Genomic DNA, 14,321 nt, shown 5'->3' on the forward strand with positions numbered 1-14,321 from the left:
AGTCTGGGAGGGAGGGAGAGCGGGAGTGAGATGCAGCTGGGGTGCCCAGGGTCGGGGCAGGCCCGGTGGGGGAGGCGAGCGCGGCGGGAGGTGGCGGCTCGGGTGGCAGCGGCTCCCCGAGCCCTTCCGACGCGCTGAGCTCCCTGGGCAGAACCCCCTCCCGGCCCCCCACAAGCCTGGCCTCACCCTCCCAGTCCCTCCGCTGGGCTGGGCTGGGCGAGTCCCACCGTCCCCGCCCCCCCGCGGGGCAGGAATTCCCCCCGCCCGCTCCGCGTCACCCCGCTGCCCCCGCACTGACATCCCGGGAGCTTGTTCCACGCAGGCCGCCCGCGAGGACTTTCCGCGCTGCGTCAGCAGAACGCACTCTGCCGCCAGGCCCTCGACACCTGACTCACAGCCTCAGCGGGGGCTGGGCCAGGGCTGGGGACCCCTTTCCCATACGAGGGAGTGGGGCCGTCAAGGGACCCAGAGGTGGGTGGGGGAGGGGTTGGCAAGACAGGAGATCTGGCCTGGGGACAGAGGGGCCAAGGGGTGTGGCCGGCAGGTCCTGGAACACCTGGCTGTCTCCCCTGAGGTTGCTCACTTGGCCCCAGGGGCTGCCCAGAGCCAGGAGCCAAGGGGCTGGGAGAAGGGTTTGAGGGAGGAGTCCTTCCCCTGTGGGTGGTCCCAGAGCCTCCCCGCCTCCTTCCAGGGGTGGAAGTGGGCTGTGCCCCACGCGGTGGGGGATGGAGGGCGAGCCAGAGCCCTCTCTCCTCCACCTGCCTGCTGTGAGCTGGGCCCACCTGCCCACTGGGACTGGGTCGGGGTCAAGGGGCTCTCCTGGGCAGCGTGCAGGTGGGAGGGGAGGGCATGGTGGGTGGGGGAGGTGCGGTGCTGGAGCACTGGAGCCACAGACAGACAGGTGGCCGGGTGGCCAGGTGTGCTGGCACCTGGAGAGTGCCGCTGCTGAGACCGGCCTCCGCTGGCCTGCCTGCCACGCCCCGGATGCCATGGACTCCTTATCAGACTCCCCAGGCGTCAGCCCTGTCAGGAGGCTGAAAAAATACTGCTCGCCTCTGCTGGGCAGGACCCCAGGACCGTGCCCCGAGGGAGAGGGTCCTGTGAGGTGATGGAGGCCAGTAGGAGGGCTTGGAGAGAGGGCGGGAGCCATGCCAAATGAACCAGGCCATTCTGAGGCTGTCCACATCCGCCAGGAAGTGTTGGGTATAGAAACTGACCTTGCCCCGGATTGGGGACCCCAGTGACGCAAGGGCCGGTGCCTCACAGGGGCCAGCAGGATGTGCAGCCAGCCCGGAACCAGAGGCCGGAGCAGCGGTGGCCCAGAGACCAGACACACACCAAGGACCCCAGTGTCCCAACAAGTGCCAGGCAGGCCACTGGAGGACAAGGGTTGGACAGGGCAGCCAAGCGGCACAGACGGCAGGTGTGCAGCGCAGCAGGCCTGCCCGTGGTCTCGGCTGAGGGCTTGTGTCTAGGACTGGAATGGCCCTAGCTTCTACCCCAGCCGCTCTCTCACCCAGGCTGGGAGGGGGCTGTGAGCACCGGCGGGGGAGACCCCGGAGCCTGTCCCCTCCCCGCCCCAGCACACGACCACTCAGGCCCCTGGACGAGCGTTTATTGAGTGGCGCCTGCAGCCAGGCCCTGCGGTCTCACAGCCTCCCGTCCTGGGAGCCAAGGACTCACAGGCCCCACCCCGGCGGGCCCAGCAAGAGGGGCAGGCAGCCACGGTGCGCCTCTGTCCCCCTGGGGTCCAGCCACAGCTGCCGCCTCTTCTGCGTGATCCGGGGCACTGGTCACCGTCACCATCCCCCACCTGCTTCTGCCATTGAGGGGAGCAGGGCCGGGCCCAGAGCTGGGGCCCCACGGCAGGGCCCAGAGCCCTTGCTCCTGCGGGCCAGCCTGGGCCAGCTCCGGGAGGGTCTGGCACGGGCCCTCTGGGCCTCACACCCACAGGTCCTCCAGGCGGCCCTTGTTCTCCGACAGCGGTTCGCCCCGCTCCTCCTCAGGGAACGGGCAGCTGCAGGCGTCCTCGGGCGGGGGTGGCGGGGCCTCTAGGAGCAGCTGCGTCTCTGCAGAGGGGCTGCGGTTAGCAGGCAGGCAGGGCCCCCCTCCCCGTCCCCAGGGCACAACTGACCTGGGGGCCGTGCTCTCTGCCTCCTCAGCTGCCAGATGTGCAGGCTGAGCTGGGTCACGGTCACGGCCAGGATGCAGGCGGCCAGGGCGAGGAGGATGGCGGTCAGCAGGCTGTGCGGCTCCGTGGGCGGCAGCCCTGGGCTGCACACGGCATCGTGCGTCTTGTTCCCGGGGAACGCGGTGGGAAACCCAAGCTTGGAGCAGCTGGGACGCACGGACACAGAGCCCTCGGTCAGCCCTCGGCCACCTGAGCAGCCCCTCAGCAAGGCTGCTGCCCTCCGAGCCGTCTGGGGGTCACTGCACCAGAAGGGACAGCAGAGGCCCCACCCTAGAGCCCGCCTGGACCACCCGGCCACCGGAAGTCCCCACCAGGACTCACTCTGCCCAAGGTTTGCAGCGGCCCTCGCGGCCCCCAGAGAAGGTCCCCGCAGCACAGTCGATGCACTCGAAGCCGAAGTTGAACTCCCCTGGAGACAGACGGACAGACAGACACAGGCTGCAAGGGCGGCTGGGATGGCTGAGGTGAGACCCACCTGGTGTCTGGGTCCACAGCACAGGGACCCCCACCTCATCCGTTTGACAGGGGCCCCTGGTGGCCACAGGACCGGGACCTGGGATAAATCAGGTCCCCCGTGTGCCCCTTTCCAGGGCAGGCCATGACTCTGGGCTGAGTGGAGGGTCCCTGAGGGGATATGGGGGAGGGGAGGGACCTGCCTGCAGAGGCTGGAGGGTGTGTGGCGGGAGGAAGGGGTGGAAGCCGAGGCCAGGCAAGAGCCAGGCTGGGCCTTCGCTTGGTCCGGAGGCCGGAGGGCGGGAGACTGGGGAGGGTCCCGGAGAGAGGGGTGAGGCTCTGCCCCAGTCGCCTCTAGGCCCGGCCCCGTCCAACCTCACACAGCCCCCCCTCCGCCCTCACTCCCCCGGCCCACACGTGCTCAGCCAGGCCTCCCCCATCGGGTCAGGGTGGGTGCAGGACCTGGGCGTAGTCAGAGCCAGGGCCTAAGGGCCAGACAGCCTCTGGATACCCCCACTGTTCCTCACAACCAGCACTTAGGGGGATCGTCTCTGGATGGAGAAGCTCAGGCCAAGAGAGAGAAGGAAGGGCTCCCAGAGCCACACCAACAGGAGGCACTGTGACCCCAATGTGGGCTGAGATGCTAAAGCCAGAGAGCGCCCCCCTGCCCCGCCAGGGCGCTGCGAGACCCCCAGCGCTGGCGCCCACCTGCCCGGAGGACATGCCCGTACCCCCCACTTGCGAGCTTCCTTGCACACCTGCTGCTGTGAGCTCCGGCCTGCCCGGGCCACCCCCACCTGCCACTTACCTACAGGCCGCGCCCACTGGCCAGGCGGACAGGAGTAGTACTTGCAGCTCTTACACTGGGGGTCTCCACAGTGGAACTCAGGCTGGACACACTGGCAGCCCAGCTCAGGACAGACCCCCTCAGCTGGGCAGGGGACAAACAGCCCTCTCAGCAGCTGGGCCGAGACGCCCTCCCTGGGGCGCCCCGCTCCTGGCCCTCCAGGGAGATGGGGGTGGCAGGGCAGCCCCAGCGGGCAGCACGCCTGTCTGGAAGCCAGGACCCTGGCTCGGTCCAGCTGTGTCCCTCCCTCCTGGGCACCCAGCTCCTCCACCCACCAGGCCTGGCTGCACCCCCCAACTGTCCCAAGCTGCTCCCACCTAGGGTGGCCATGACTCGGCATGTGACCCTGAGCCGCTCCTGCCGGATAAGGGAGTCGCCTGGGAGACCTACTCCCCCTCCCCTGTCCGGGTCCTGCACTGCCCTCAGCTGCCAGGACCCTTGAGGCAGCCTGCCCGTCCCTCCCTGACCGCCGTCCATGGCTCTGCCGAACTGAGACCCGGACTCTCAGAGCCCCCTTCCCACTCCCCAGGTCCTGGCAGGGGGACACTCTGGGTGTTTTCCCTGCAATACTGTCCCCAAACTGACCCATTCCACCTGCCCCTCACCCATAGATGCAGGTCTGAGGCAGGGAGCTGGGAGAAAGAGGGGTGCAACCCCAAACTGGGCAGGAAGTGGCCTGAGTGATGGCCAAGGGCTCGCTCCCCACTCGGAAGGAACGGGGACAGCCCTCCTCCACCTCGGGACGCCAGACCTGCCTTGCGGAAGGCTCCTACACCCCTTGCCCCCCACCACCCTCCACCCCCAGGCCACTGGCCCGGTCTGGGCCGCTTCCGCCTCCCCAGATTGCGCTGGGATCAGGGCTCTGGACCCGGAAAACTCGCCCTGAGCACGGGGGGACGGGGCGCCGCGCTCTGCCCTCCGCGCAGGGGCTCCCGGCCCGCCTTACCTGGGGTGCACGAGCGGCAGCAGCGCGCGCTGGTCCCCGTCCCATGCAGATGGCGGCCGGGGCCGCAGCTCAGACCCCCGGGGGGGCGCTGGGCCAGACCCAGCGCGCAGAGCAGCGCGACGCCGCACAGGGCCACGCGCGCGACCCTCGCCCCCATGGCACCCGCGACACCCATGGCCGCGCGCGGCTCCGCGGTTTTAGGAGGCCGGCCCCTCCCGGACACGCCCAGACCCCGCCCCGCAGGCCTATCCCGCCTCTGCCACTCCCCAAGGGGGCCCGAGGAATTGTTCCCGTGGGGGACCCCCAAGACTCTGCGACTCAAAATCCAGGGCATGGGCAGAGGTTTGCGGCAGTGACACTGCTCTGGAGATTTCCACGGCGGGCACGTGTCATCACACGTCTGTCCAAATCAAGGGACGCACGGCACGGAGGGCCCCTGGTGTCAACTAGGGACTCTGGGTGACATGACCTGCCAGTGCAGGTTCGTCGTGTGTAGCAAATGCACACTCTTTGGGGATATTTATGGGGGGTAGGCTTCCCCTCACTGTTGCCGTGAACCTAAAACTGCTATAAAAGATAAATTCTTTTTTTAAAAAATTCAAGGGATGGGAATTCCCTGGTGGTCCAGTGGTTGGGACTCAGTGCTTTCACTGCCATGGGCCCGGGTTCGATCCCTGGTCAGGGAACTAAGATCTGGCATGCCCAGAGGGACCCCCAAGGGAGAAGAGAAGGTCCCATCACAGGCTGCAGAGCACCTGAACACGGAGGAGGGGGCGTGCGGGAGACCCACGTGGGGGGGTGACCTTGGGGGATTCCTAAGTGATCATGCCCTTTGGCCCAGGCATTCTTTTTTTTTTTTTTTTTAAAGCTGGCTAAGATTGGACAGATTTATTTCTGAGGTTTATTTATTTATTTATTTATTTATTTATTTATTTATTTTGGCTGTGTTGGGTCTTCGTTTCTGTGCGAGGGCTTCCTCCAGCTGTGGCAAGCGGGGGCCACTCTTCATCGCGGTGCGCAGGCCTCTCACTATCGCGGCCTCTCCCGCCGCGGAGCACAGGCTCCAGACGCGCAGGCTCAGCAGTTGTGGCTCACGGGCCCAGTTGCTCCGCGGCATGTGGGATCTTCCCAGATCAGGTCTCGAACCCGTGTCCTCTGCATTAGCAGGCAGATTCTCAACCACTGCGCCACCAGGGAAGCCCGGCCCAGGCATTCTTGTCCGGAAACTAAATATGACCCAAATGTGTGTGCCTGTCGGGGGAAACACCGCACGTACCCCCAGCCACATCGTGGGGGTGGGCGGGGGGGAGGGAGTCAGAAATGTTTTCTATGTAAAACTTGTGGCCGCAGGGCCTGAAGGAACTGGAGTGTGGGTGGGCACCGGATGCGGGGTGGCAGACGGTGCCCTGAGTCATTGGGGGTGGGGTGCACCCCCAACAAGGGTGGACTAAGCAGGGGCCATTCCTGGCTGAGCCCCCTCTCCACCTTCCTCAGGGGGACCCCATGGGCTTTTAAAGATCTTCTCTGACGCCCAGAGCAGGTGGGATGAGGCACTTTATCCTCTGTGAAGCCTCCAGACCCCAGACCCCACACCTACCAGAAGTCCTCGAATCCCAGCACTGAGCAGCCTCAGAACCCATCCAGGCATCAGGACAAGCCCCCTGCCCCTGCTTTCTGGAGATCAGAACAAGCTCCCCGCCCCCCGCCCCAAACTGGCCAACTGGGCCTGGCCGGGCTCTTGACATGCAAGCCCCCGCACAGCCACACACACGCCTGTGGGCTGCAGCCTCGCTGCCTGCTGGGAAGAGCTGGCGAGGAGAGACCAGGGCATTGACCGAACCCTGACGCTCGGGGAAGAGGGCGCTGCCCAGGCTGCAGCTCTGCTGGGCAGATGTCAACCCAGATCTCCCTACACAAATCCAGTCATCCTGGAGGATGTGGACGGCCGGCCCCGACGGAGCTCTTGAGCCACAGAGAACTCAGCCTCCAACTCACCGTGAGACTGTCTCTTGTCTGTCTGAGCCTCAGTTTCCCCACCTGGCACCAAAGGGCTTGGGGGCCCGGCCTCCCACAGGAAGCCTCCCCAGATTGCTTGGCCCTCCAGTTGAGGCTTGGTACAGGAGCAGGTGGAGACCTCTGGGAACGCTGCAGGGGTGGGCAGTGGGGTGCCAGGAATGTGACTCTGGTGGCGCCCACGGGCTGGAGGTGTGTTGCCGGCTGTGACCTGGTGACCTGGGCAGACACAGAAGACTTGGTTTGAGACCCTTTGAGACCTGCAGCTGCCGCCTCACCTGATGGGGCAGCTGTCCTTTTCAGAGGGAAATGACAGGGAGTAGCAGTTTTGTGACTCAACTACTGTTCTCAAGTCCCAGGAAGCGCAGGGCCCTCCTCAGAGAAGCAGCTGGGCCCTGCAGGAGAGGGAGCGGTCTCCAGCACAGCTCCGGCTGCTAGGGGGTAAGGTGAGGCCACGCTCTCGGAGGAACCCCCAGACCTCGGCTCAGCTCCTAGATGGGGAGGAGGGTCTGAGCCATCCCTGGACCCCAGGGAAAGGTGAGGAGTGGAGAACCCGGCAGTCCTGGACCTTCTGCGTGTGTTAAAGGCCTGAGCAGTCCGGTCTGTGCCAGGATGGCGTCACCCCAATTCTGGTAAGCGCCTGAGAAAAATATGATAAATCCCCTACAAATGACGCTTGTCCGACGAGGTCATATCTGGTGGCCCTTCTGGAAGCTGGGCCAGCCCAGCAGGCACCAGGGGGCAGCTGTCTGCCCAAGGGGGGCTGCCAGCCGCGGCAGCAGGAAACCAGAGGCAGGGTTGTGTGTAACCAGAGGCAAAAGCGCCGTCGGGGACGGGGGCCGGCATCTGCCCCCCTGTCCCTGAGGCTCCGGAAGGCCCCTCCCACACAGACACAGGGTTACTGCGGAGCTTCTGTAACCAGGCACTGCGGGGAGATGACTTCTATCTGCTCGCGGTATTTTCCTGTACTCTTTGAGCAGCTCACCACATTTTTCATCATTTGTCTCAGCTCACACAAGTGACGCGCGTTCACGGGGCAGAGGGTCCCAAGCAGAGTCCGGGGGTTAACCTGGAGGTCTGTGGGGGGAGGATGGGGAGCCAGGCGGGGCCCTGGAGCAGGGAGGGGCCAGGGTGGGTGCCTGTGGGCCCCCCGGGGGGTGGGGGGAGCTCTGGCAGGGTTTCACGCGGGAGGGGCGGTTGTCAGCGGAGACAGGGAGTAGAGAGCGTGCTTAGCGGCAGCAACCAAGGAAAGTGAAGGTGACCAGCCTCCTTCCACCCACCCGTCAGCTGTTCAGAGGTGGAGCCACCAGGCCGGGGGCAAGGTGGGGGGCTCGTGGCCTGGGGAGCAGCTGGGAAGTTTGGGGAGGAAGCCCACGACCTTGACCTTCCATTCCCCAAGGACCTGGCCCCTCCCCCAGGCCCCTCCATCAGGTCCCTTAGCCTCTCTGCACAGCCTGTACACTGCCCAGGGACCACAGGCCCCAGGCCAGTGGTGCCTATCTGCTGCGCATTTCCAGGGACGTATTGTGTTCACCGCTGCAACCCGAGATCTTTCCAAGAACACGTGGATGGTTCGGTCTTCCCTTTGCCCCCCGGGAGGTCCGAGGGACCAGCCAGGGGTCAGAGGTTTGAGGAGAGGTGGGAGGGCCTCCAGGGCAGCTCGGCGGAGAAAGCCAGCCTGAGAAACTGGGGGGCGGGGGGGGGCAGTACACGTGTCAGGGGCGGACCTTTGGGTGCTGTGAGGGCGCTGGCCTGTGGCATGGTGCCCAGTCCTGGCCTGCAGGTGGGTGAAGGGAGGGAGCACGCTGGGAGCTCAGAGGTGTGCGTCTTTGCCAGGTCCACCAGCGGGGGGCCTCGGGCTGTCGCATTTCTCTGCTCCCCCCTCCCACCCCCACCCCACACCCAACCCCCCCCCCCCCCAGCACCACGGTGGTCTTTTATTTCCGTTCGTAGTAGCTCTTAAATCTATCACAAACCCCGAGGGCGCCAACTATGGGCTGTCTATGGGCTGTGGAGCGTTTCCACGCTGGCCCGGGGCTCCCTGCGCTCAGCTGAGCCGTTTAACCCGCCCGCCTCGCCTGCACAGAGGGGCGCTGGGGGGCGGGGGGCGGGCCACAGCCCACAGCTCAGTCCTGTGCCCCCGGGGCGGGTTCGGCCCCAAGTCTGCGCAGCTGCCAGAGCAGGGGCTGCCCCCAGTGCCAGCCAGCGGTCCTGTCCGACCACTCGGCCTTGTACAGCCCACGCTGGTGCCCACGGACGCTTGGGTTTCCCACCCGGGAACCTTTTCACATAAAGCTGCACACTTTGTTCGCGCCCAGGGTGGACGAAGGGTCAGCCCAGTCAGGGCCTCCCGTTTCCCTGAGACACGGAGCTGGCCTCAGGGGACTCAGGGGCCCTGCAGGCATCAGTGGGGGTCCCAGGGTCACCACACACCCAGGTCTAACAGGGCGTGGGGTTTGAGAAGAAACAGACACTCGTGCCCCCTCCCGGGAGGGGCCCCAGAGACCCTGAGGGGTTGTCCTAAAACCCCCTTTGGGACCAGGGCCTCAGGGTTCCCTCCCACTCCCGCTAGCACCCAGCCCAGCAGCCCCTGCCGGCCCCTCCCAAGTAGCCCCGGAGCGGGTGCCTGGGGTCCACTAGGCCGGGTTAGCATAGCATAGCGCTTCACAGGCAGGGCTCACGACTCCCCAGTGCACTTATTTTGGCTGCCACGCGCCCCAGAGGCCCTGGGATGTGCCCGGGGAGCAGGACAGCAGCCCCGGAGTCTCTGAGGGAGCCGGGGGAGCCCCTACCCCACACCCGGCCCCCGTGGTGTGCAGCCCTCAGACCACTGGTGCCAGTCAGAGGCCCACATTCGCCAACGTCGTTTATTGGGGGCCCACCCTGGGCGGGGAGTATGCACAGCATACGTAGCAGGGCCCAGGGCGTCAGCCCAGGAGCGCCTAAAACGGCACAGGGCGGGGGGACGGGGCGCCAGCTCCTACGCCAGCGGACGTCGCTCAGATCTTGGCCAGGCTGGAGTTGGCATCGGCGTGCTCCTCTTGGATGGGGGTCCGGAAGCTGTTTGCCCCTGGGGAGGAGGAAGGGGTGCGAGGTGGGAGGTGGGAGGTGGGAGGTGGCGGGGGTCCCACGCCTCCCGCAGGCAGCGTGCTCTGGGGCCCGCTATGAGCACTCACCGGGGGGCTTGGGGGCGTTGGGCGTCAGCCTCCAGGCCCTGTGGTGCAGGAGCAGGGCCAGCGCGGCAGCCACGGGGGCGAGCAGGCCCAGGCCCAGGCCCAGGCCCAGGACAGCGGCCAGCTCGGGGCCTGCGGGGAGGCAGGGCCCGCTGGGGTGGGGTCCACCAGGGAAGGAGCCCACCGCAGGAGGGCCACACCGAGGCCAGAGGGCAGCTCCACCCGCCCTCCCTCCCCACCCCACCCCCCTTGGGCTGGGGGAGGGCCCTGCTGGGGCGAGGCCAGGCCCCCTTACCCTTGGGGGGCTCTGCGTGGGGCGTGGAGGGCCCCTGTGAGGCCCTCGGCCAGGTGGTGGTGGGCTGAGCGGGGGTGGACCGGGCTGCGGGGCCCTGGGTCTCCCAGGCTGGTGTGAGTCGGGGGCTCCTGTCCTCACAGACAGCGTCCGAGCTGTTGCTGGCCGCCCGCAGTGTTCGCTTTCCTAACGAGGTGCAGCTGAGCGGGGCAAGGGTGTTGATCAGGCCAGAGTGTCCCCCACCCAACTCGTGCCCCACCAGTGGGACGGGCCGAGAACGGGGGCAGGACCAGGGAGATGTGAGGAGCGACGGGGGTCCACCGCGGGTCACTCAGGCAGCATCAGAATCCAGCCCAAAGGCGGCGAGGAGAGAGGCCAAGGGCCCTGCCAGCCCCCAGGAGCCTGGGCCCCCCGGCCTCCCCCGCCTGCTCAGCCTGCTCCCCACACCCGCTCCCCTGACCTGTCCCCACCTGCGCCTCTCTCTCCCAAATCCCTGCCTGCTCTTTTCCTGCTCCCACCGGGTCAGCTCAACAAGGACGGGGGCCCCTCAGCTGTGAATGAGTGAGGGTCTCACACCCTCCCAGGCCTGGGCTGGGGTCTCACGGGCTCCCCACTCCAGCCCAGCAGGAAGGCCAGTGGGAGGAGGCTGGGCCAGGGCCGAGCAGGGGTCATGGGGGCGGGGCAGGGACCATCGTCGGGGGGCCTATCATGGGGGGTAAGGGGCCACGGGGTGCCGGGCCCCGGAGCTCCCAGCCAGCAGCCTCCTACTCCCAGACCTGACCCCTGGCTCCCAGACCCCAGGCCGCCCAAACCCTCCAGCCCCGGGGACACTCACTTGGTCCAGGGCTGGCAGGCCTGGTCGTTGCCCAGGGAGAAGTGTCCTGGTGGGCACGGGGCACAGTCTGCAACAGAGTCAGCAGGCTCTGCCCATCTGCCGCCCCTGGGGGGCCCAGACGCTCACCCCCCAGGGCCTCCTGCAGCCCCTCTCTGCCTACATGCCATCCACTGGCCACGACCCGGGAGGCCCCCAGCCCCTGTCTTGGCCTGACCTGCTGGGGGGAGAGGGCACTCGGCCAAGGCTGGGGTCGGGGTGCTGAGGGGAGGTGACAGCGTGTGAGGGACATGCTCCTTCCACGTGCTTCCAGAGGCCCCCCTCACCAACTCCACGCTTGTAGCCATAGCCGTCCTGGGGCTGGGTGCCCGGCCTGCAGCCGCAGACCGTGTCTCTCGTGGGTGTGCACCTCTGCTTGGGCTCGCTCCCACTTCCTGGGGGTCGGGTAGGGTGGGCGCAGTCAGTGGGGAGGCCAGAGGCACAGAGCAGGCTGGAGGACCGAGGCTGAGGGTCTGCAGCTGGCTCCCCCAGACCAGCAGCCCCCTCGCAGCCGGGTGGCCTCTGGTCCTCTCCCATCCCCGGATGCCATGTCCCTCTTGGCCACACGGCCCCAGGGGTCACCCCGTGGCAGCTCTGCCCGCCCTTGCCACCCCTCCTCCAGCCTGCACAGGACCCTCTGTGGTCCTTGACTCTGGGTCTCACCCACCCAGCCACGTGGCCCTGGCCCTCTGGGAGGGGGAGGTGCCCTGTGGGTGGCCTCAGCTGACTGTGGGACTCCTGGGGCAGGGGAGGGCAGACCCCGGCGTGGTCTGGGGTTTGCTCCGAGGCCCCGTGTGACGTGGGCACCAGCGGGGCCGGGGCGCCTGGCGGTGCTCACTCTGGTTGCACTGCGTGCAGGGCTTGCAGGCCTCGTAGTTGACCGCCTCGTTGTAGAAGCCGGGCTCACACGGACGGCACACCGTATCCCGGACGTGGGTGCAGCGGCTCTCCATCCCATAACCTGCCGCGGGAGGCCGGGCTCAGAGTTCCCCACGGCCTGGCCTTCCCCGCAGCAGCCCCCGACCGCCTCTGGCTGGCCCACCATCCCAGGCGTGGCTCCAGGTCACCCACTCGCCCTAAGTCCACTCGCCCCACGATGCCTGCACCACGTGACCCCATCTGTAGGTCCCTACCTCCTCATCCCTGTGTCCCCTGACCCCGTCTCCTCATCCTGGGTCCCTGCAGGCACCCCTCCCCAACTCCACATCCAGGCCACTCACCTGGCTGGCACTCCTTACAGCACCTGCTGCCACTGGGGTAGGTGTCCCCAACACAGCTGAGCTGGGCCGCAGCGCCCAGCGCGAGCCCCAGCAGCAGGAAGGCCAAGCCCGGCGCCCTGGGTGGCTGGGCTCCCACGCGCATTCTCGGCTCCTCTCAGCCCCACAGCTCGGGAGTCTGGGGTTTTTCCTTGCAGGATGTGGCTATAAGGGCTGCGGGGGAGGGGTGGGGAGGGCAGGAGGAGGGGACCAGGAGGAAGGAGGCCCCAGGAAGCGCTGGAAGGCAGCCTGTCTCCCGGCCCTGGGCTTCTCTTCTGCCCTGGGCGCCAAGGCCCCCAACCCCGCAAAAATGGCCATGGGCCTCAGGCTCGGCCCAGCCAGCAGCTGCAGTGTGCAGATCTGGGGCCTGAGTGAGGACCCACAGCCCCCCGACCCCTGCCAGGGCCACCAGGCCAGGTCCTCCAGCCCAGCTGGTCTGCACTGACCCCTCCCACTGGACCCCTCCCACTCCTGTCTCACGGGGATACTGGAGGCCCTTCGGCCAGGCATCCTGGCTGTCCCCCTGCCCTGCCCTGCCCAGCCTGGCCAAGCTGTCCAGACTGGGATGGTCTTGGGATCCCTCCACCTGGCTCACTCCTTCTGGGTCCCCCCTCTCTCTGCAGGGCAGACCCCTCAAGAGGAGCGGGGGGCCCACACTGATGCCAGTCCTCACCCCTGCCCCACAGAAGTGTGCCCAGAGCACATGGGTGAGCCAGGGCAGCACACTGGGTCAGGCATCAGGTGCAGGGGGAGGGCTGGGGGTGTCCAGGGCTCCAGGGCACAGTCACTGGCCCAAGTGTCCGAAACTAGCTCGGACCAATGTCCGCAGCTCTGGTGGGTCAGATGCCTCATGGCCAGTGCCCACAGTGAGTGCGCAAGCACGTGAGGACGTGTGTGAGGATGTGTGAGACAGAGCAGCTGAGCATCCGTGAACACAGCAGGCATCAGGGACTGAACTCACATTAGTGCCCTAAACCCACAGGTGGAAGCCTGATCCCCATGCAGCTGTACTGGGAGACGGGGGCCTCTTAGGAGGCCATAAAGGCTGGGTGGGGTCACAGGGTGGGCCTGCTCCAGTGTGACCTGTATCCCTACAAGAGGAGGAGGTCAGAGCACAGACACGCACAGGGCACGACCACGTGAGGACACGGGGAGGAAAAGGGCCTCAGGAAACACCTACCCTGCCCACTACTGGGTCTCTGGACGTCCAGCCTCCAGGACTAGCAGAGGGTAAACGTCTGTGCTGCAAGCCACCCGAGCAGACCGAACATGTGCTGCTGGGCAAGCCCTGCCCGGTGCCCTGGGGGTGGCGTGTGCCTGGGAGCGTGTGCCAGACGTGTGAGCAGCACGCGTGTGTGGCGCTGGCTCCACATGCCGGGATGTGTGTGTGCTGCTCCCATGAGCACCTGGGCATATGCCTGGGGCGGGGGGGTCCCGTGAAGACAGACTCTCTGCTCTGCCCCCTGGCCAGCCAGGGGCTGTCTCCCTAAAAACTCTGGAGGCCAAGCCAGGCTCTCCCTGCACCACACCCACCCCGGGTTTGGGGTGTTCCCACAGCACTGCTGGGACAGGAAAGAGAGCTCCCATGTCCTCAGGACAGGTGGGGAGGGCCTTTGTGCCGGCCCCCCGTGGGGCACGAGGGAGAAGGAGCACAGGTGCCCACGCACACGTGTGCACATGCTCCCTCCCAGGCGAAGCTCTGATCCTGGTGGCCCAAGGCAGGGAGGCCGTAGTGTGTCTTTGGTGCTTTTAAATCTGAACCACGAGACAGGATTATGTGCTTAATGGTTAACCTGAAGTTTCAGGCTTGTTGTGGGGGGGAAGGGGGGCCTCCCGCAGTGTCTGGAAACCCCCCTCCTCCTGGGGGCACAGGTAGGATGTGGGGCTCCCTGCCCACCTGCGGGAAATTCCGCCAGCCTGCTCCGCCTGCGCCTGCGGGCAGGCGCCACCGCAGGGTCGCTGCCCTCAGCCTCCAAAGAGAGGGAGGGTCCATGGGGGAGGGGCAGAGCGCCAGGCAGCCTGCTGTGCACACGTGTGCGTGCCCCATCTCCCACTGACGGTGAGAAAAATTATTTTAAGACAAACCATAGCCGCTGAGGTGGAGGTAACTCAGGGTCTGGCGGGCAGCACCCCACGCCTTACGGGGGCCATGGCGGGGGAGGCCACCCGGCCCCTGCCCAAGGCCCCGACTCCGGGCCGCGCACGGGCAGGCCCGCACCTCTGCCCCAGCGTCCCACCTGCTGGTGGCCACCCGCCCACACGCCCAGAGCCACGGGCCC

At 66.9% G+C, this 14,321-nt stretch overlaps 2 protein-coding genes across 2 annotated transcripts; both read right to left on the reverse strand.

Moving 5' to 3' along the window:
- Positions 1–1,941: 1,941 nt before the first annotated feature.
- Positions 1,942–4,612, reverse strand: TNFRSF18 (TNF receptor superfamily member 18). Its single transcript, XM_068537674.1, has 5 exons — positions 4,438–4,612; positions 3,453–3,575; positions 2,513–2,600; positions 2,135–2,337; positions 1,942–2,069 (listed from the first exon to the last, which is right to left on the reverse strand). Exons 1-5 carry the CDS (start codon positions 4,610–4,612, stop codon positions 1,942–1,944), a joined length of 717 nt encoding a protein of 238 aa, XP_068393775.1.
- A 4,706-nt stretch (positions 4,613–9,318) lies between these two features.
- TNFRSF4 (TNF receptor superfamily member 4) lies at positions 9,319–12,309 on the reverse strand. Its single transcript, XM_068537675.1, has 7 exons — positions 12,007–12,309; positions 11,625–11,747; positions 11,074–11,181; positions 10,751–10,817; positions 9,919–10,115; positions 9,627–9,755; positions 9,319–9,520 (listed from the first exon to the last, which is right to left on the reverse strand). The coding sequence occupies exons 1-7, from the start codon at positions 12,146–12,148 to the stop codon at positions 9,450–9,452; spliced, it is 837 nt and encodes a 278-aa protein (XP_068393776.1). The 5' UTR covers positions 12,149–12,309; the 3' UTR covers positions 9,319–9,449.
- Positions 12,310–14,321: the final 2,012 nt, after the last annotated feature.

The sequence above is a fragment of the Eschrichtius robustus genome, chromosome 3, assembly GCF_028021215.1.
Source record: "Eschrichtius robustus isolate mEscRob2 chromosome 3, mEscRob2.pri, whole genome shotgun sequence".
Taxonomy (NCBI): Eukaryota; Metazoa; Chordata; class Mammalia; order Artiodactyla; family Eschrichtiidae; genus Eschrichtius; species Eschrichtius robustus.